The sequence below is a fragment of the Pygocentrus nattereri genome, chromosome 9 (assembly GCF_015220715.1).
Source record: "Pygocentrus nattereri isolate fPygNat1 chromosome 9, fPygNat1.pri, whole genome shotgun sequence".
In the NCBI taxonomy this organism is placed as follows: Eukaryota; Metazoa; Chordata; class Actinopteri; order Characiformes; family Serrasalmidae; genus Pygocentrus; species Pygocentrus nattereri.
In genome coordinates, this window is record NC_051219.1 from 9,524,796 (window position 1) to 9,544,808 (window position 20,013).

Below are 20,013 nucleotides of genomic sequence, written 5' to 3' on the forward strand. Positions count from 1 at the left end.
TTTCAGAACTCAGAAATTTTGGGAGACTTGGGTTCTTTTTGGTTTTATGTATCTGATGGTCCCCGCTGTGATATTGTTCGGTTGATTCAGTCTCACTATGATCTGTTCTCAGATGTCCCTTCACACACCCATCTTGTGGCTCATGGTATTGATGTGGGTGATCATGCTTATGCAGAAAGAGGTCGAATATTTAATGAAAAATGGTTTAGCAGTACCAAGTATCAGTGCGTGGAGTTCTCCCTGTCTTTTGGTGCCAAAGCCAGATGGTCCAGGGCGTTTTTGTGTGTAGGATCACAGGTTAACGCGCTGACCAAACCAGATTCGTTTCCTTTACCACTTCTGGAGGATTGTGTAGACAAAGTGGGCTCAGGAAATTATGTATCGGAACTGGATTTGCTTTCGGGATATTGGCAAGTGCCCTTAACTCCACGTGCAGCTGAAGTCTCTGGTTTTTGTTCCACCTGATAACTTCATGGCGTCTTCTGTGATGGCTTTCAGCCTCCGATATGCTCCAGCTACGTTCCAGCGTTTGATGAGGTGTTGAGGGGCATTTCTAACTGTGAGGTACACCTGGATGATGTTGTGGTGTTTTCCTCCGATTGGGCTGATCATGTGGAAACTCTCCATGTTGTGTTTGGTCGGTTACAAGAAGCCTCGTTAACTTTAAATCTTGCAAAATGTGAGTATGGCGAAGCTGTGGTCACTTAGCTCGGTAAGCAGGTTGGACAGGGACAAGTTCGCCCGGTTGCGGCGAAAGTGCAGGTGATTATGGAGTTCCCTGTGCCTCACACTAAGCCGAGTTAAAGCGTTTTCTCGGTATGACAGGATATTATCGAGGGTTCTGCCGAAATTTTTCTGACGTTGTTTTGCCTCTGACAAGTTTGCTTTGTTCTCCCTGTGATTTTGTTTGGTCTGCATGCCAAAGCGCTTTAGAGTTTTTGAAGTTGTTGCTTAGTAACGCTCCTGTCTTGTCTGCTCCAGATTTTCCTACCCCATTTAAGTTGGAGGTGGATAGTGCTACTGGTGCTGGGGCAGTCTTGTGAAGATGATCAGAATGGGATTGACCCCCCAGCGGTTTACTATTCGCAGACGTTTTTAAAAAATCAGATTACAGACTTAATTACAGCACGATTGAAAAAGAGACGTTAGCGTTGTTGTTGGCTCTGCAACACTTTGAAGTTCATGTTGGTGGCAGCTCGGTACCCCTTGTTGTATATACGGACCACAACCCCCTCATTTTCCTTTCTCGGATGAGGACTGCAGAGCAAACCCAGAGACAGACTGACCCACACACCTCCAACTAGTGACAGACAGACCCACACACCCCCACCCAGAGACAGACTGACCCACACAGACCCACACAGAGACAGACTGACCCCCACACACACCCAGAGACAGACTGACCTATGCGCACCCACACACCCCCACCCAGAGACAGACTGACCCACACAGCCCCACCTAGAGACAGACTGACCCCCACACACACAGAGACAGTCTGACCCACACACACAGAGACAGACTGACCCACACAGACACCCAGAGACAGACTGACCTACGCGCACCCACACACCCCCACCCAGAGACAGACTGACCCACACAGCCCCACCCAGAGACAGACTGACCCCCCCACACACAGAGACAGACTGACCCACACAGACCCACACAGAGACAGACTGACCCCCACACACACCCAGAGACAGACTGACCTACGCGCACCCACACACCCCCACCCAGAGACAGACTGACCCACACAGCCCCACCCAGAGACAGACTGACCCCCACACACACAGAGACAGTCTGACCCACACACACAGAGACAGACTGACCCACAAACACACACCCAGAGACAGACTGACCCCCCCCACACACACACACACACAGACAGACTGACCCTCTCACAGTGTAATAACTCAAATATTCTACAAACTCATAATGTAGTAAACGGCTGGTAATGTAAAAAAATCCTCCTCCAATAATATAATAACACTTTAAGTCATGATGTAGTGAGAAATTACATTATACACTGTTTATGACTTTATGAGAAAAATTTAATCACAGTATAATAGCACTTTAAATCTTGTAATAATTCACTTAAGACCTGTTTTAATTAATTAAAGGATGATGTAATAACACACTAAATCTTGTAATAACTCACTTAAGTCTTGTTTTAATTAATTAAAGGATGATGTAATAACCCAAAAGTTTATTCGAAAAGTGTAATAAACTGACTGGATTAATAATCTGACCACCTTTCCGGTCATTTTAAGTGTGTCTTCTATCTGTTTAACCCTCCTGTTATGTTCATTTGTCAGGAACAGCCATGGTGTTCCCGGGTCAATTTGACCCGGTACATGTTTAATTACCCAAAAGATGTCTGAAACCAAAAAAATCCTAACAAGCAGTGTGAATATTTAATTACTAACTCCATTACTAATTATTCTACCAATATTTAGTGCAATGGTGTTCTTTACCTGTAACAGGTAATGGTTCAATTAGGATAATTCACTCGTTTTTCATTTTAAAAAATGCATGTTCAAACTTTTTTTAATGTTTCACTACTTTATTACTTTTGAAATGCCAACATAAAAAACACAATAGTTTTACATGCATGCACTATGAACCAGAAATGTACTACTATCTACACAGCACACGAGTGACATGTCATCACACTGTGCTTTGTGCAAATGAATTTTGCACATTTCACACAGGTCATGTTTGTCTTGACATCGTCAGATGGCCTGCAGACCTGGCACCAGCCTTTCATCCACTGTGATATTAGGGCTTGGGTTGTAGAGTAGTGGACGTTGCTCTACCCACTTGTCCCACACTGTCCTAATAGCTGCCAGCTTGTCTCTCTGGTCTATCAGCCCTTGTCTCTCGATTATCAAATCGAATTACTCTGGAGAAAATATGAAAAGTCTCCATAGACATTGTGGCTCGAAATATAGCCCTGCCTGTCTCTGCATCCCACAGACCGGCTGTCAATTCATCTTTCAACTTATAGACCCCCTCCTTCCACTTCTCCCCCAAAACACGCCTCCCTTCTAGATTTGCCATTTCCAGAATGATTTTTTTGTATTGAATCTGGCATGACCAGCTCAAAGGCTGACTTGATGTCAGTCACACAACTCAGTGCCATCCTAGTGGGCCCTGGCACTGTCTTTATTATGTTTTCTGCAGACAGTTTTGCCTGACGCACATTTGGGGATGAAGACCACTGTATTTCACCATTTTTTTGACACGTATGTCTTGCTTGGAGGAATAGGAATAACAATTCCCTCATCTGGTTCAAAATCAGAATCATCAGAATCAGAATTTAGCTCAAGATAGTCATCGTCTTCAGACACATCCTCCTCTGTTTCACTGTCATGATCAATGATGACTTCCGGAGCCTCCTGGACTGTCATCCTTTTGCTTCAGCTGCTCATTTTGTAAAGGTCTGGTCTGCTTGACAGAGTGTAATGTTGGGTGTACTCCCATGCAGAGGATTTTATATTTTGCCCCTCCCCTGTTTAGTGTCCACTGAATGTGGGTGTAGTTTACCCACGAGAACATAAATGGTTTCTATAAGGTAAAAGTCATAACATCTGCACCTCTGTGTGTGTGTGTGTGTGTGTGTGATTGGGGTGAAATATGTCTCACAGTTGCAAAGAAAGAAATACTCTGACATTTTTGACACCCTATTACCTCCAGTTTGACTGCTGGGTCATATTGACCCGAACAGTATCTATGTGATATAAACATGCAGGGGGTGGTTACAAATATGTGAGATGAACCATTTTCATATTATATGTTGATTACACAATTTAAGGCAAGCAGAAGAAGTTTGATGCTGAAAAAATACTTTTAACTATTTTTCCTAGATCTTCAAACCTTGAAACGGGTCAATTTGACCCGTAACATAATAGGAGGGTTAAACTGTTTGTTAACTAGTAACTGAACGTCGTGATAAACAAAGAGTTTTTCTTTCGTTCTTTCACAGCTTTTCTTAGTTTCTTCCACTCAGTTCAGGAAACAGCGTCTCTGCTCTCAAAGGAACAAACACAGTTTCTAAATCTCCAAACACAGAGTGACCATTTATCACCCTCACTATGGAGCTGCACTCACAGCTCTGATGGGGCTGATAAATGTGTTTTAAATGCAAGTTGTTTTTAAATGAATTCGTTTTTTCTGCAGTTTCTATTTTTGGAGCGTTTGAATATTTTCTGTTGTATCTTTGATCAGTGAGATCACAGACGAGTTTAGTCTGATTGATCAGGACAGACTAAATATTTCTCCTCTGCTGCTTCATCAGAGCCCAGATTACACCAACAGCTGAACAGAGGACTTTTACTGGTGGTTCTACATGAGCAGACCAGCACTGTCTGCTTGGATGGAGCTGGAAGTATTAAGAGTGTTATTAATTATTAAGGGAGTGAGAGATTTACAGCGTCTTTTAGGACCGACAGCCTGGCTGCAGTACACAGACTCCACTCACTGGATCTTCAGCAGTATAATCTTCTGTATGATTAGACAGAATTACGACCAAAGGAGAACGACTGTAGTGGCTGTATATTTAGAAATACATTTACACGTCCTCTACAGGGAACTTAAACACAGCACTTTCCTGCAGATTTACTGAATGATTCATATTTACTTGCTAGTGTGTCAGATTTTAAAGTTTGATTGTTCTGAGACCTCAGTGCTGTAATCTTTGTTAGCTTTGTGGGTCAGTAAGCAGAGAACAAAATAGATTTCATCTAAATCTGTTCACGATACTGATCTGCGTTATGACTACACCACTTAAGAATTCCCGAAGAGTAAGATTGCACAACTCCGGTGTCAGGCCCGTAGCCAGGGGGGATCGAAGGGTTCGTTATTCAGTGGGTCAGCATTTGGAGGGTGAGCTATCAACAGCTAGTAGCAGTGAAACTCAACAGTTAGCCGAGTATAAATTATGAGATATTAAAATACTAAAATCTGAATATAAAAAAAAACTATTTTAAAATGGTCAGTATCTTTTCCACACATAGCCTGCAATGTCATGAACAACCTCTGAAATATTAGTGCCAGATTCATGCAAATGCAGTTTTGGAGTTCTACCTTGCCACTAAAAAGGGCCTAACTGTTGAGTTCAATGTTGTTTGTGTACTCTGTAGAGCCAGAAAAGAGCTTTCAAACAGCATCAAAACCATCTGTTTGTAATTTAAATTGACATAATCAAGGTTGAATGTGTAGTGCCCTACCCTCTTACTTAAAACATTCTTAGTCCATTTCTCCCTTTATATTAGTGGCAGATTCATGCAAATGCAGTTCTGGGGTTCTACATTGCCACTAAAAAGGCACACAAAGTTTGATGAAAATCCGTGTCGGTTGAGTTCCAAAGTGTCCGATTTCCCGTAAAATGACCCTAAAGGAGAGGAAAAACAGACAGATAGTGAAGGCAAGACCCAATTAAAAAATAAAGAAAAAGAAGGCGAGATACAAAAGATGGAGAGGAAAAATAGACAGACAATGAAGAAAAGCAACAGAGATACAGAGGAGGGAGAGCAACAACAGACCTAGGTGAGCAACAGAGAGAGACAATGAAGTCCCAGCACAGTTGTAGGAAGATTTGAATGAGACGTAACACTTCAATTTATATCATTATTAATTCATGTTTAAGTTTTAATGACCATACCGATAGTGTACCTCATGAAGTAAGTCTTATCTATTTATGTCAACAGTAGAGAGATAGGCAATAAAGGACAGCAACATCAGAGACAGACAATGGAGGGCAGCAACAGAGACAATGGAACAAAGCAACAGAGACAGACAATGAAGTCACATCACAGATGTAGGAAGTTTGAGTAACACTTACATTTATATCAAATTTATGTTAACAGTGGGAAGCAACAGACGAACAAATAAGGACAGCAACAACAGACTCACAACAAACTTATAATGAATAAAATATGTCTAAATTAAAAGGTTTGAAGTGTGCTCGTGTATTTAGGGGGCATTGGAGTAGAAAGCCAAGTGAAGTCCACTTTTGGGGGAAAAAGATCCCCCTCCATCACAATGCTGGCTACGGGCCTGGGTGTTGGAAGGTGGGTGTCCAGGACAATTCTGTGATTTTCCTGCTCAAACACACCTGATTCAGGGGCAATAATGAACAAAGCAAAACCTCCTGAACTCATCAGAGCTGGATTTCCCAAAAGCATCTTAGCACAAAGCTGACTCTTAAAACGTAGAGCGAGCATCACAGTGAACACTCTCTCTCTACCCGTTAAGATTACTGTGAGAATAAGACGCTTTGGGTGAACTGGACCCAGATCAGTTCCTTCATTCTTTGTCATCACTGAGAAGAGAGAGGTCTCTGCAGGCATTTAGGGGAAGTGCTGGCTGCCAATGGCTCTACACCATGTTAACTGTAAAACCATCATATTACAAACACATAATGTTGGCCTATTTGCAAATGGACAGGTATTTAGCTCTCTAGCAGGACAGAAGTGAAGAGGAAGGGAGTCATTTTCAAGGGTCAAAACTGCCAGGTATTTACAGTGACATGCCAAAAGGTCTGGGACAGCAGTCTGTAGATAGATAGAGGTTATTAACTGGACCCTAGTGGACTCGAAACATGTGGCATGGTCTGATGAGTCATAGTACCAATTGTTCTGGGCTGATAGTAGAGTTTGTATGTGGTGCAGACCCAGGGGCGTAGCAGCAAATTCTGGGCCCTGTACACTCTCAATGTCAGTGGGCCCCTATCCATGCCAGTACACGAGGAACGTAACCAAAAAAAGGGGGTATTTATTTAAAATAAAAAAGCATAAATAAGGTTTTAAGCTACAATCAGATCAGATTATATTGATGAGAGGTTCTTTCATTCACCACCTGTATTGATGCATTTGGCCTACTTGTGCTCAAATACCTAAAACATTAGGCTACATCTGGTTTGTGTACTAACGTTTTGATCCATGACACTTGTGCAAATTTTGATTTAAAAACATTTACTCTTGAACAGGAGAACAGGAGACAACTGTACACTCAGAATCAAATCAAATAAGCTACATTAATTTTGTAATGAGAATGTACAGTAGAAATGAACAGAAAAATATTGTTTCAATGTGAAAAAAAGAAGTTGTGACTGGTGCATGGGATGCAGAACAGAGCCTTTGTGCTGTCACTGTGGATCAACCAGTCCCTCCTAATCTTCTCACGCCCATTGGCCGACTTAACATATTGAAGATAGGGAATGCTTTGCCTTCCTTGTCTTTGGGTGCCACTTTGGTCAGGTCTACACTTTCACTAGCCAGTCTGCAAACTAGAGTCTCTCTCTGCTGAGCAGTTAGCTTGTCTGGCCACAGTCCTGGATCCTCTGACAACAACTCCTCTGCATTTCCCTCACTTGGTCCTTCCTTTTCTCTCTCCCCAACCTCCTCACTACTCTCAAACACATCTACAAGCATAGGAGAGGAATAGCTAATTGTATTTCTATGTTCTCACCACTTACATCTCTCTCTCTCTCTCTCTCTCTGGCAAAAATGTATGGCAAAAATCATAATCATAATTTTGATTGATACTGAGATCAACATGATTATTCATTGGCTTTGGTAACATCATGAATTCATTGAGCACTGATAGCTTTTAAGCACAGCACTGCACTGCAAAGCTAAGGCTGTTTACCAGACAAAAATAATACATTGCTAGTGTGCACTTGAGCCTACTACAGTGATATTGGTAGGCTATTTACATGTTGATATATATACAGCAGAAATATTCCTCGGTGGATCATTTATTAAGTTTCACTTTCAGCTCTGCTGTGTTAGTAGACAATATGCTATAGCACACGCACTGAACCAAAAGGCTAACTTACTTTAAACTTAAGGTAAACAACTCACATTTAGGCAGTAATTCTACCAGTCAGCAGCTCGCGCTCTCTCTCTCTCTCGCGAACCAACATACCAACGTAAGGGGGGTCGGAGGGGGGAGCTCGCCCTTGAATACTTGAACAAAGATCTCACCTTGTCTTTGTTTATCTCTAACCTCAGGCTCATCTTCAGAAGAGCCGTCAGGACTGGCCACTGCTGCTCCTGGTGCTGCGCCAGCGCCACTGTTTGTTTCTGAAACTGGCTAATGTTGACAGCTAAACGTTAGCCGGCTCATAATTGTCTTTATACTTACAGCCGCAAGCAGCCTTGTTGGCAACTAGCTAAGCTAACGACTTCACGTGAGCATACAAACAGCAGCAGCTGTCTGGAGTGGACTACGTTAACTTTAACTGGACTTTGCATAACAAGCAAACTCGGTTCACCTTTGGGAAAGAAAGCTGTCAACAGCTGCCTCCCCTCATTCTGCATTCTTTCTTTTTCCTTCCTTTCTTTCTTCTTTTGATAACCTGATTTGTGCTTTTTGGGCAGCATGACGTCCAGCCCCCAGGTCATTCAATCTGGGCTCACTGACGTTACACTTGCCGGTAGCAGTTGGGCGGACTAAACCATTTTGCGCCGCCAAGAGGGGGCCCCAGAATGTCCAATATGTTGAGAGGACTGTGACTAAAGTTCATTCCCTCAGTTGATGTTATCCATATATTTGAAATATTAATTAATAAATAATTAATTAGAGGGCCATATTAAACACCAAAATAAAAACATCACAAAAAAAGAAATTATCAGGATTTTCATGGGCCCCTCTCCCTACTCGGGCCCTGGGTAGTCAGGTCCACTTTTCCCCCCACTACCACGCCCATGTGCAGACCACATGAAGCCATGGACCCCAGTTGTGAATAAGGCACTGTGCAGGCAGGTGAGGGTTTCATACTGGTGTGGGGTGTGGTCTCATGGCATGGGTTGGGTCCCCACTCTGCCTGAACATGTCATTGACCATTTCAGTGCTTGGTGACCATTTGCAGCCCTTCGTGGACTTAATGTACCCCCACAATGATGGGATATTCAAGCAAGATAATGCACCGTGACATCAGGCCCAAGTTGTCCAGAATTGGTTTGAAGAGCATTCTGGGGAGTTGGATGAATGATGTGGCCTGCATGTTTGCCCCTATTGAGCAGGTAAGGGATGTGGTGGAGTGGTCCATTCACACCAGAGACCCTGCACCTATAAACATCACAGTGCTGTGGGTGGCTATCCAGGCGACATGGCTCAACATCCGTCCAGACATCGTCTGTCCAATTGTGGAATCTATGCCACATTGAGTTGCTGCACTTCACCAGTTCAGAGGGTGTCCTTCATGATACTTATTGCAGAGCCAGTCTTTCCCCATAGTTTACCTGTTTAATTCATAAGACCTGGATTCTGTTTGCTGAAATGAACCAATCATTTAGAAACCTTGACTCATCTGGGAGCTCCTTGTTTCAGATTATTAATGAACTGCTGCCCTCTAGAGTAGAAAACACACAGTGAGAATAGATCATCTGACTGAATCCTCCTTTTCAAAGCTCCTCCTCCTCCACACTTCCTCAAACTCTTGTAGGAAGTGAACCTCATCCTGTCTCCTGATCTTCATTCTGCTTTCACTCCACTCAGAGATGCCAGTGAGGAGCTTTTAAACAGTGACTGTATGTGTTTGTTTCTTGCTGTTTGATTCTGAAAGGAGCTAAAACTCACTCAGTGGGTTGAAGGGCTACGGTGGCTGATTCTCAACTGAGCTGCACTGATCATTACAGACGTCCTGAAAGTGAAAGTGGAGTTTGGACTGAAGGAGCCGTTACAGAGAAACAGCACAGCAGCAGTTGGAGAAAATGGCTGCTAGAAACCCTCTTTCAGAAGAAGACTTTTCATGTCCTGTGTGCTGTGACATCTTCAGGGATCCTGTTCTACTGTCGTGCAGCCACAGTGTGTGTAAAACCTGCCTGCAGCAGTTCTGGGAAACTAAGGGGTCTCGAGAATGTCCAGTTTGTAGAAGAAGATCCTCTAAAGAATATCTTCCTATTAATCTTGCGCTGAAGAACCTTTGTGAGTCTTTTCTAGAGAGCAGGAGTCAGAGATCTTCAGCAGGTTCTGAGGGGCTCTGCGTTCTGCACAATGAGAAACTCAAACTCTTCTGTCTGGATGATCAGCAGCCTGTGTGTGTGGTGTGTCAGACTTCAAAGAAACACAGAAATCACAAATTCTGTCCAGTAGATGAAGCTGTGACTGAGTTTAAGGTAGGACACGTCTAATATTTTGAAATGTTAAATGTAACAAACTAATAGTCTGAATTAGTTCAGTACCAGATCAGCTTGTTATGTGTGCTAAAGGTAAAGTCAATCAGTGGGTGTGGTTTCAGGCCAAACAGCATGAGTGAATTATCAGTCAGAAAAATGCTCTGTTGTTAAATTCATTATGACAGTCAATGTAAAATGTAAACTTACAGAATTACTCTCCACTGGACAAACATGAAAAAATCTCTTCTAGTTCTGAAGCAGAAAGTAAAACTGCTGTTATTCTCTATTCAACTGTAGTTTGTAGGACAACTATTACATTTAAACAGCTAAACTGATCACTCATCACTCATTTAGACGTCACTCATCTGAACTGTTGTTTGATTCCAGGATAAACTCAAGTCTGCTTTGAAGCCTCTACAGAAGAATCTGACAGTCTTAGAGGAAGCTAAACGAGACTATGACCAAACAGCCGCCCACATTAAGGTGAAACATCATCTTGAACTGTGAAACATGTTGCTGAGGTCATGTTTCTGATGAGGGTCCACTTCTCCTGTAGGTGGTAAACGCTTGTAGATCATCTGTTAGAGTTTGTGTTTCCTAATCGTCTCTCATTCCAGACGCAGGCCCAGCACACAGAGTGGAAGATAAAGGAGGAGTTTGAGAAGCTTCACCAGTTTCTAAGAGATGAAGAAGCAGCAAGGATAGCTGCACTGAAGGAGGAAGAGGAGCAGAAGGGTCAGATGATGAGGAGGAAGATTGAGGAGATGAATGGAGAAATATCAGCTCTTTCAGACACAATCAGGAACATAGAGAAGGAGATGGAGGCTGAGGACGTTCTGTTCTTACAGGTAAGAAATTCTTTCTTTCTTTCTTTCTTTCTTTCTTTCTTTCTTTCTTTCTTTCTTTCTTTCTTTCTTTCTCAAAACACTCTTTCTTTTCTCTTTCCAGCTTTATTGTTGTATTAAATAAAATGTGGGTTATTTGTTTTAGTATGAAAGGGGAGCATCTCCATGAAGATCTGTCTACCGCTTAATTAGAGCTTTTCTGAGATTTCCACCAACATTAGCCAGACTGTTGACATGAAGGAGAAAGCTCCTTTACATTAACCCAAACCAACTCTGCGTACCTCTGTAAAGCCTGTGTCCACTCAGCGCAGGCACAACATACAGAATGCTTATAGCAGCAGTTCTTCAGGTCGACTGCAGGGCTGAGAATGAGTCTTGATATGAATTTCACTGCAGTTCAGAAAGTGAATGTCAACTGAGGAATGAATGAAACTCCAGTGTAAAAATGGGAATTCATTTAACTCACAAGGTAAGAAGTTATTTATAGAGCTAATGACACAAAGTCCTTATAGGGAAGTCTGTCCTCTTGATGGCATCTTTACAACGTCTCTGGGCAGGGATTTCCAGTCATCAGAGACTAGACTCCTCTCTCTTTGAATGAGGAGTCTAGTCTTGTATGTCTGGAGAAACTGAAACTAAGAGCCAAATCAACTTTTAAAAATATATTTAAAAATCAGTGATAAAATCAAATATTTTAGCATTAATAACACACACACACACACACACACACACACACACACACACACACACACACACACACACACACACACACACACACACACACACACAATAACAGTGTTTCAGCTTGTGCTGGCTAATGTATATCCACAGAGAAGGGGAGCTTCACTAGCGCTTACTCAGCAAGCTAATTGGCTCATTTTATTGGAGGTGGGACTTTCCTAATGAACTGACACCAGGCTGAAGGAGCTTTCCCTTTCTTCTACTATCCAGTGTCCTGTCTCCCCTTCACAACATCTCTGCACACGCTTGTGTGTGTGTTCATCTCTGAGCTGCAGCTGCTGTGTGTGTAGTTGTGTTATGATATTGATATTAATTTTATTAATGACTCAGTTTTTCAGGAGAAACTTTACTCTGAAAGGCTCCTGTTTTCATTTGCACTCATTCTCTCCTCAGCCGCCTGCACTGCAGTTTGAAAGTGACTTGTGCAAACGAGGGGCATCTCGAATTCTCGTGCCCACATGAATAAATGATATCATAGTGCTGCAGAATTGGGGTGGTAAGCAATATGAAGGATGTGGCAGCCGTTACATTCTGCCAGCCCAAAGATCCCAGGATGAGTTAATAGGAAGCTTTAATTGTCTCCTCCACACGATGATCAGCAAACAGAAACAGGCCTTGAATACGTGTGTTTGGGTGTGTAGAGGTGTGTGTGGTTTCTGTAAATCAGAGAACAAACAAAAAGCTCGACTGCAGAACACGATATTTACTCAAATGTGTAAATTATTCATTATTAGATGTTAATAAAACAGTCCAGCTAATATACTGAATGCTCTAGTTCTATTAATAATCAGTGCAAATTCACTGAGAGCCAAAGTAGAATTAGCAACATCTCACTAATCTCCACTGACCTTAGCAGAGTCAGCACATTTCACAGTGAACAACACCAGAAGCCCCATGAACGATTATTACAGCTTCATTAATGCTCACAGAGCCACAGACACCAAGTAGAGTACAGTACTGAGCTCTGCTGGGAGGAAACTCATCTTCTGACTCTGTATCTGATCATCAGTGGAGCTTCTGGATCCTCTGAACGTTCCGGCTCTGCCGCATCATCATCCACAAACCTGCTGCTTGTTGTTAGTTTGGCTCTGGTTCTGTTGTTGGTGGTTCTCCTGTAATTCTTAGCCGTGTTTCCAAGTGAGCCTCATTAGATCTTCACCTGCGTCTGTTTGTTGACGACTGGTTGATGGATTTGTTTGCGTTTTGCTCGTCTGTCTAGTTTGTGGTCCCTGCCTCTCAAAATCCATCCAGTCAAACTCCTTTATCAACATCTGACTGATTAGATTTATTAATAAATAACAAACATACTAAGTTTTATTAAGTAGTTATTTAGAAGGTAAAGTTTTATTGAGATGAAATGATGGATAATGTCACTAACTTGGCTGTTTGCTGGTGTTTGTGTGTTTCATATGAAAAACTCCTGAAAAGTCTCTTCACTTTTAACTACAATGTTCTTTTTGTTTCCCTCTCTGAACTTCAAGTCCACAGAGAAACAGTGAGTAAATGTCAGACCACACATTTTATCTAATGTTACAGTAATTATTACATTTAAATCTACAGTATATTGTGTTTATTGTAAATATGAGTGTATTCTAATGAAATGAGGGGGAATAAGGACCGTGTGTTAATGTTGTAGTGATGAGAACAGAAGCAGAAATATTTATTTAACAGAAACTACAGAATTATTGACTCTCCAGACAATAAATGTGATCAAATATTGATATTTAGTGAAATAAATGACAGGCTGTAAAGTTTCTACAGTGATATATTTCACACAGTCTTCTGTTCTCAGAGCTCAGCTCACACCAAAGGATCCAGAGAAGACATCAGGAGCTCTGATCAATGTTGGGAAGCACCTTTCCAACCTGAAGTTCAGAGTGTGGGAGAACATGCAGGAGGTTCTCCAGTACAGTAAGTTCTGTTTCTCTTAGGGTTGATCTCTCACACACAGCCTGCTTCTGCACTAATGACACACTGTTTATAAACTATTAGTAACATGTTATCATGTTCTCTTTATTCAGGGGGTATAAAGGAGACTGAAACTGTACTTAAGTGAAAGTATGAATACTGTACTGTGCAGAAATCTCACTCAGATCAAACGGGAAGTGTGGAGATAAAATAAACTCCAGTTAAAGAAGAAGAATCAGATTTTAATCCAATTGATTAAAAAATTAAATAAAATTTTAACATCTTTTTTAGTTCTGTCAAATAATTTTTACATGTAAGTTTAATTCATGAGAAATAATTTCTCTCACTGTAATTATGTTACTAATCCAATTAAACACTAAAAATATTATGTATAAATTGAATCTGAACAGAATTTTAAACTCTTGAAACATCAATTTCATTAATTCATTAAAAATCTGATCAAGATAGAATTTTATCATTTATAGTAAAACTTTATAATTTTCAATAATACAGTAATAAAAATCTTTTCTATTCTTTGTAACGATGTTAATCAGTAAAATGAAACAATAATAATAAAGTCACTCAAAAAAACTATTTGACTTTCAAAAGACAAATAATCTCACTCAGATCAAATGTGAAGTGTGGAGATAAAAATATACTTTAGTTTAATAAAAAAATACTCTTTAGAACTGAACTGAACATCAACATTTAGTCCAGGATTAAAGCTGATCTGAGTTCTGGAATCTACCTCTAAAGCTGTTTCACTCACAGTAAAGAAAACAGTCTGTAGAGGTGAAACATTTACAGAAATGAGAGAAAAACATGATGTTTCATTGTGTTCTCTCTCCTCAGCCCCTGTTACTCTGGACCCCAACACTGCACATCCACACCTCCACCTGTCTGATGATCTCACTGCTGTAGAAAACACAAAGCAGAGATCATCACTTCCAGAGAATCCAGAGAGGTTTGATGCCTGTTGGTCTGTTCTGGGTTCTGAGGGTTTTAACTCAGGGATTCACTGCTGGGACGTCCAGGTTGGAGACAGTGATTACTGGTCACTGGGTGTGATCACAGAGTCTGTAACACGAAAAGGATTCTCTTTCTCGGGTTCAGTGTGGAGGCTGGACTACAAGAAAAGCAATAATATAATCTGGATTTTCTGTCCAGGACAGTCAGTTCACTCCTTCACCCCTAAAGAGAAGCCGCAGAGGGTCAGAGTGCAGCTGGACTGGGACAGGGGGACAGTGACCTTCACTGATCTTCTAACCAACACACACCTGCACACTATAACACACACTTTCACTCAGAGAGTTTTACCGCTTTTCTGGAATGAGTCTGTTCATCCTCTGAGGATCTTACCAGTGAAGACATCAGTAACAGTGGAGCAGCACAGTTAAAGCTGAAGCTGCTTAGAATGATCATTTATAAGGTAGTGAGTGTCTGAATTATGATCATAAGAATATGTCACTGCATGTATATTTTAAATAATGTGTTTGTACCGCTCCATCCTGACATGTCTGAGTGAAATAAAATGCTGGTTTAAAGTGTCATAGAGTGGCTCCTGATATCATGACAGCATTAGAAACGTTCTCTGAGTGAGATTTCACTTGTTTTTCAGTGTAGATTTCATTTCTCTATCATCCAGGATGCTGGCGTATTATGTTCACTGCTTCTCCACCTGATTCTGCATCAGTTTTTCTCAAGTTATTCGAGTTTGACATTCTATATAAACGTTAAGTTCGTACTGTAAATAAACGTTACTGTATAGTGAAAACAAAACCAAAAAGATACATAACTCATTTTGTACTGTACTCAGTTACAGTATAACTCATAAAACAAAAACATTTCACATACTGGCAGTTCTGAAAACTTAAATAAAAGAAAAATACCTTCTTTACTTAAATTCTTCATTACATTTAATTTTACCTGCCAGCTTCCATTACTCTCCAAACAAATAACCCATGAATTTTTCAAATTTGAAAAGTACATCAGCTACCATGTTTTCAGTAGGACAGTAAACAACATTAATTTTCCCCTCTGTGTGTGCAGACCATACAAAGAGATATTTTATATCCACATGCTTGCTACTCTGTCTACATACTTGGTTCTTGGATAGCGCTATCGCCCCCTAGTTGTCCTCATAGATTTTGACTGGTAAATGCTGGTTACCACCATCCATCCCTTTTAGTAGTTGAACAAGGTACATACACTCCTGAGTAGCGGCTGCTAGAGCTATGTACTCTGCTTCACAGCTAGATAGCGCCACTGTTGGCTGCTTCCTGCTCTTCCATGAAACAATATCCAGTGGTGCTTCTCCTGTCATTTTTGTCAGTTGCCCAATCAACGTCACTATACCCCTCAAGCTGTAAGCTTTTCTCACATTTTCGGTAGTTTAATTCCTGAACCATAGTACCCTTTAAGTACCTCAGTAAGTGTTTCACAGCCATCCAATGCTGTTGCTTTGGTCCTGCCAAGGGTTGTGATAGCTTACTAACTATCCAACTCAAGTCGGGTCTGGTACATGTCATGATGTATATCAAGCTACCCACTATCTCTCTGTAACCTGTTGGATCAATTACATCACCATCATTGTCAAAATGTAATTTCTGCTCAGATGGGGTGGATCTTGGTTTGCATTCAGACATTCCAAATCTGGCTAACATTTTCTCAATGTGTCTCTTTTGTGTCATTTTGATTTCTCCATCACTGCAGTTAAAATCAATACCTAGGAAGTGTTTAAGTGGACCCATATCCTTCATCTTAAATCTTCTCTTCAGCATTTCTTTCACATCTCTTAGTATGGTGTTGTCAATAGCCGCTATGATTAAATCATCAACCCACATTAACAGTATGACTTTCTCGTTCCCAGATTCTCTGGTGTAGACACAGTGGTCAGCATCATTTTGCACAAAACCATTCCCTGTAAGGTGATCATGCAGTAACATATTCCAGTTGCGACCGGACCGTTTTAACCCATACAATGGCTTGTTGAGTTTACACACAAGATGTTCACCTGTTTTTGACATAACATCAAAACCTTCCGGTTGCTCCATATATACCTCACAGTCCATGGGAGCATGCAAGTAAGCAGACTTTACATCCATTTGGTGAAGGATAAGATCCTCCTGCACAGCTACCTGCATCAATGCTCGGACAGTGGTCATGTTGGCAGTGGGTGAAAATGTCTCTTTATAGTCAATCCCTTCCACCTGACCGTACCCCTTTGCCACATATCTGGCTTTACAAGTCTCAGTTCCATCTGGACTTTCTTTCACTGCATATACCCAGCAACCTCCCACTGCTTGTTTGCCCCGTGGCAGTGGTGTCAGAGTGAAAGTTTCATTCTCAGTTAAGGATTGCATCTCTTCTTTCATCGCATCACCCCATAATTTGGATTTCTCTGAATTCATTGCCTCACTAAACGTTTTAGGTACACCATAGGTCACTCTGTAGAAATAATCCACATTTTCTGTTTCATCATCACAATCTGCTTTGCATTGGTACTCTTTCAGGTATTCTGGGGCCTTTCTCTCCCTCACAGGATATCTCTGTTCTACCTGCTCTTTCTCTGTACCATCTGCCTGGGTTGGACCTGCCTCATTCATCTCCACACTAGGCTCTCTAGTCTCTTCAGACTGTTCCTGACCCTGGCTCACTACCTTTGGTGTTGCATCTCCATAGCTCTCTGCGTTATCCTCCATGTCATAACTGGTCTGCGTCTGGCTATCTGCACTGCCTTTAGTAATTGTTTTCACAAGCCTATGTTTTAGGACTTTTCCTGTCTCCGGGTAGTAAATGTTGTAAGCTGGGCTATACTTATCATAGCCGACAAAGATCCCTTTGTCACACCTAACATCCAGCTTCTTTTTGTCTTGCTTATACGCGTAACATTCAGATCCGAATAACTTCATGTTAGACAGGTTGGGTGTTTTCCCTGTGAAAACACAGTAAGGTGTCTGCTCTAGACGCTTACTGTAACACCTGTTGCGAATCTGAGCTGCTGTTTGCACTGTATATGTCCACAACTGCTTTGGGAGGTTACTCTCCAACAGCATGCATCGTGCCATCTCAAATAATGTTCTCCATCCCCTTTCTGCAGTTCCGTTCTGATGAGGTGAGTAGGGTGCACTTGTCTTGTGCCTTATCCCATTACTCCTTAGTAAGGACTGGAACTCCTCTCCGGTAAATTCTGTACCGTTGTCAGACCTTATACACTTAATTTTCCCATAGGGAGCAACATCTGCCATGAATTTCTCTGTAGCTTGCGCTACATAGCTTTTTGCCTTCAGAAAGTATGAAAAATGATCCCGCTGTAAACATCAGTAAATGCTATTGCATACTTGTACCCATCTTTATCTGCTGGTTCTATGGGGCCGCATAAGTTTGTGTGCACTAGCTCAAGTATGGATGTAGCTTTTGCATCTGCCTGTCTGTTTCTGCTTTGTGTGAATTTGCCCTGAGTGCATATTTCACAGTTTTGGTTTGACGTTTGGTTTGGTGCCACATTTGCATATCATGACAACAATACACTTCATCAGTTTTTTCGCTCTCAACTGTGCTAAGGTAATACAGCCTACCATACACACCCATTTTGAATTTTGTACCGTCCCCGTTGACTAGCCAGTCATCACCGTCTTTTAAACGGACCTCTGCACCGTTGCCTGTTGCTGGCTTGACAGAAAAGATGTTCTGTGATAACGATGGGATGTAGAGCGCCTGCTTGAGTCTCGTTCTCACTCGTCGTCCATCGCTGTCCAGCAAGTAGACCTCGGCATCTCCCCTGCCTTTCTGCCTTTCTTCCGTCTCGTTCCACTTCTCTCATTACTAACGATAAACTTTTGTTGTCCAAAACTTGCACAAGTTCCGCATATGCCTCACCATTCTTTGCCTCATCTTCGGCGAGAGCTGCTTCATCCCCCTAGTCGATATCTGGCGTCTCCGTGATGGTCTCCCTGAGACTACGGAGTTCCATGTGAGCGAGGAACCTTGCTTCCCAATGTTCATAATTTTTCTCTTCGCTGTCGAATAAAAATCTGCTTCACCTGGGGCCTAAGTGCCTGGGCCCATAACCTGTGGAGATATTCGCCATCCCTGCGCAGCAGCACTCGCGTTTACTTAGGGTACACAGTAAATAACTTTATCGACTAGCTTAGCTAAGAGAAACACACGACAACCATCTTCTCTGTTGGCTGGCACAACTTCAACTGCTTGAGTCTGCCGTTTATTCAAAACATAAAGCATGGTGGTGGTGCGCACGGGCACTGACGTCATCACGTCATACATGTCTAATTGGATGCTGATCAACATGGCTTTGCCCTAATAAAAAATATGAACGAAAATCTTCATCTCCACCACCTCCAGCTCAGCCTCCTGTCTTTAGACAGAGCCACAGTCTCCAAACCATACATCATAGCAGGACGCACTACTGTCTTGTAAACCTTCCCTTTCACTCTTGCTGCTATCCTTCTGTCACACATCAGCCCTGACACCCGTCTCCACCCACTCCATCCTGGCTGCACCCTCTTCTTCACCTCTTTTCTATATTGCCCATTGCTCTGGATGGTTGACCCAAGATATTTAAAGTCACCCACCTTTATGACCTCTACTCCTTGCATCTTCACCTTTCCACCTGCCTCCCTCTCATTCACACACATGTATTCCGTCTTGTCTCTACTGACCTTCAATCCCCTCCTCTCCAGTGCAAACCTCCACCTCTCCAGATTCTCTTCCACCTGCTCTCTACTCACCACAGATTACAATGTCATCTGCAAACATCATGGTCCATGGAGCCTCCTGCCTGACCTCGTCTTTCAACCTTTCCATCACCATTGCAAATAAGAAGGGGCTCAAAGCTGATTCCTGATGTAACCCTACCTTCACCTTGAAACCATTTGTCACTCCAACTGCACACCTCACCACTGTCTCACTATCCTCATACATGTCCTGCACCACCCTAACATACTTTTCAGCTGGCTTCCTCATAAAGTACCACAGTTCCTCTCTTGGCACCCTATCATATGCCTTTTCTAGATCCACAAAGACACAATGCAGCTCCTTCTGACCTTCCCTGTACTTCTCTACCAACACTCTCAACGCAAAAATTGCATCTGTGGTAGTCTTTCTGGGCATGAAACCAAACTGCTGCTCACTGATCTGAACCTCTCGCCTTAGCCTTGCTTCAACAACTCTTTCCCGTACCTTCATGGTGTGGCTCATCAACTTTATACCTCTGTAGTTACTGCAGCTCTGCACATCATGTTCTTAAAAATGGGAACCAGTACACTGCTTCTCCACTCATCAGGCATCCTCTCACTCTCCAGGATTTTGTTAAACAACCTGGTTAAAAAGTCCACTGCCTTCTCTCCTAAACATCTCCATACCTCCACAGGTATGTCATC

At 42.0% G+C, this 20,013-nt stretch overlaps 1 protein-coding gene and 1 long non-coding RNA gene across 3 annotated transcripts; one reads left to right on the forward strand and one right to left on the reverse strand.

Moving 5' to 3' along the window:
• Positions 1–5,244: 5,244 nt before the first annotated feature.
• LOC119264008 lies at positions 5,245–8,399 on the reverse strand. The gene is made up of 3 exons (XR_005130700.1): positions 8,276–8,399; positions 7,986–8,094; positions 5,245–5,389 (listed from the first exon to the last, which is right to left on the reverse strand). It is a non-coding gene; the product is annotated as an uncharacterized LOC119264008 (long non-coding RNA).
• A 1,047-nt stretch (positions 8,400–9,446) lies between these two features.
• LOC119261551 (tripartite motif-containing protein 35-like) lies at positions 9,447–15,165 on the forward strand. Of its 2 annotated transcripts, none has more exons than XM_037541244.1 (6): positions 9,447–10,121; positions 10,509–10,604; positions 10,739–10,969; positions 13,180–13,202; positions 13,500–13,618; positions 14,468–15,165. In XM_037541244.1, exons 1-6 carry the CDS (start codon positions 9,717–9,719, stop codon positions 15,010–15,012), a joined length of 1,419 nt encoding a protein of 472 aa, XP_037397141.1. In that variant the 5' UTR covers positions 9,447–9,716; the 3' UTR covers positions 15,013–15,165. The 2 variants fall into 2 exon arrangements, with proteins under 2 accessions (XP_037397141.1, XP_037397142.1); XM_037541245.1 differs by having other exon boundaries at positions 13,189–13,202.
• The last annotated feature ends 4,848 nt before the right edge of the window (positions 15,166–20,013 follow it).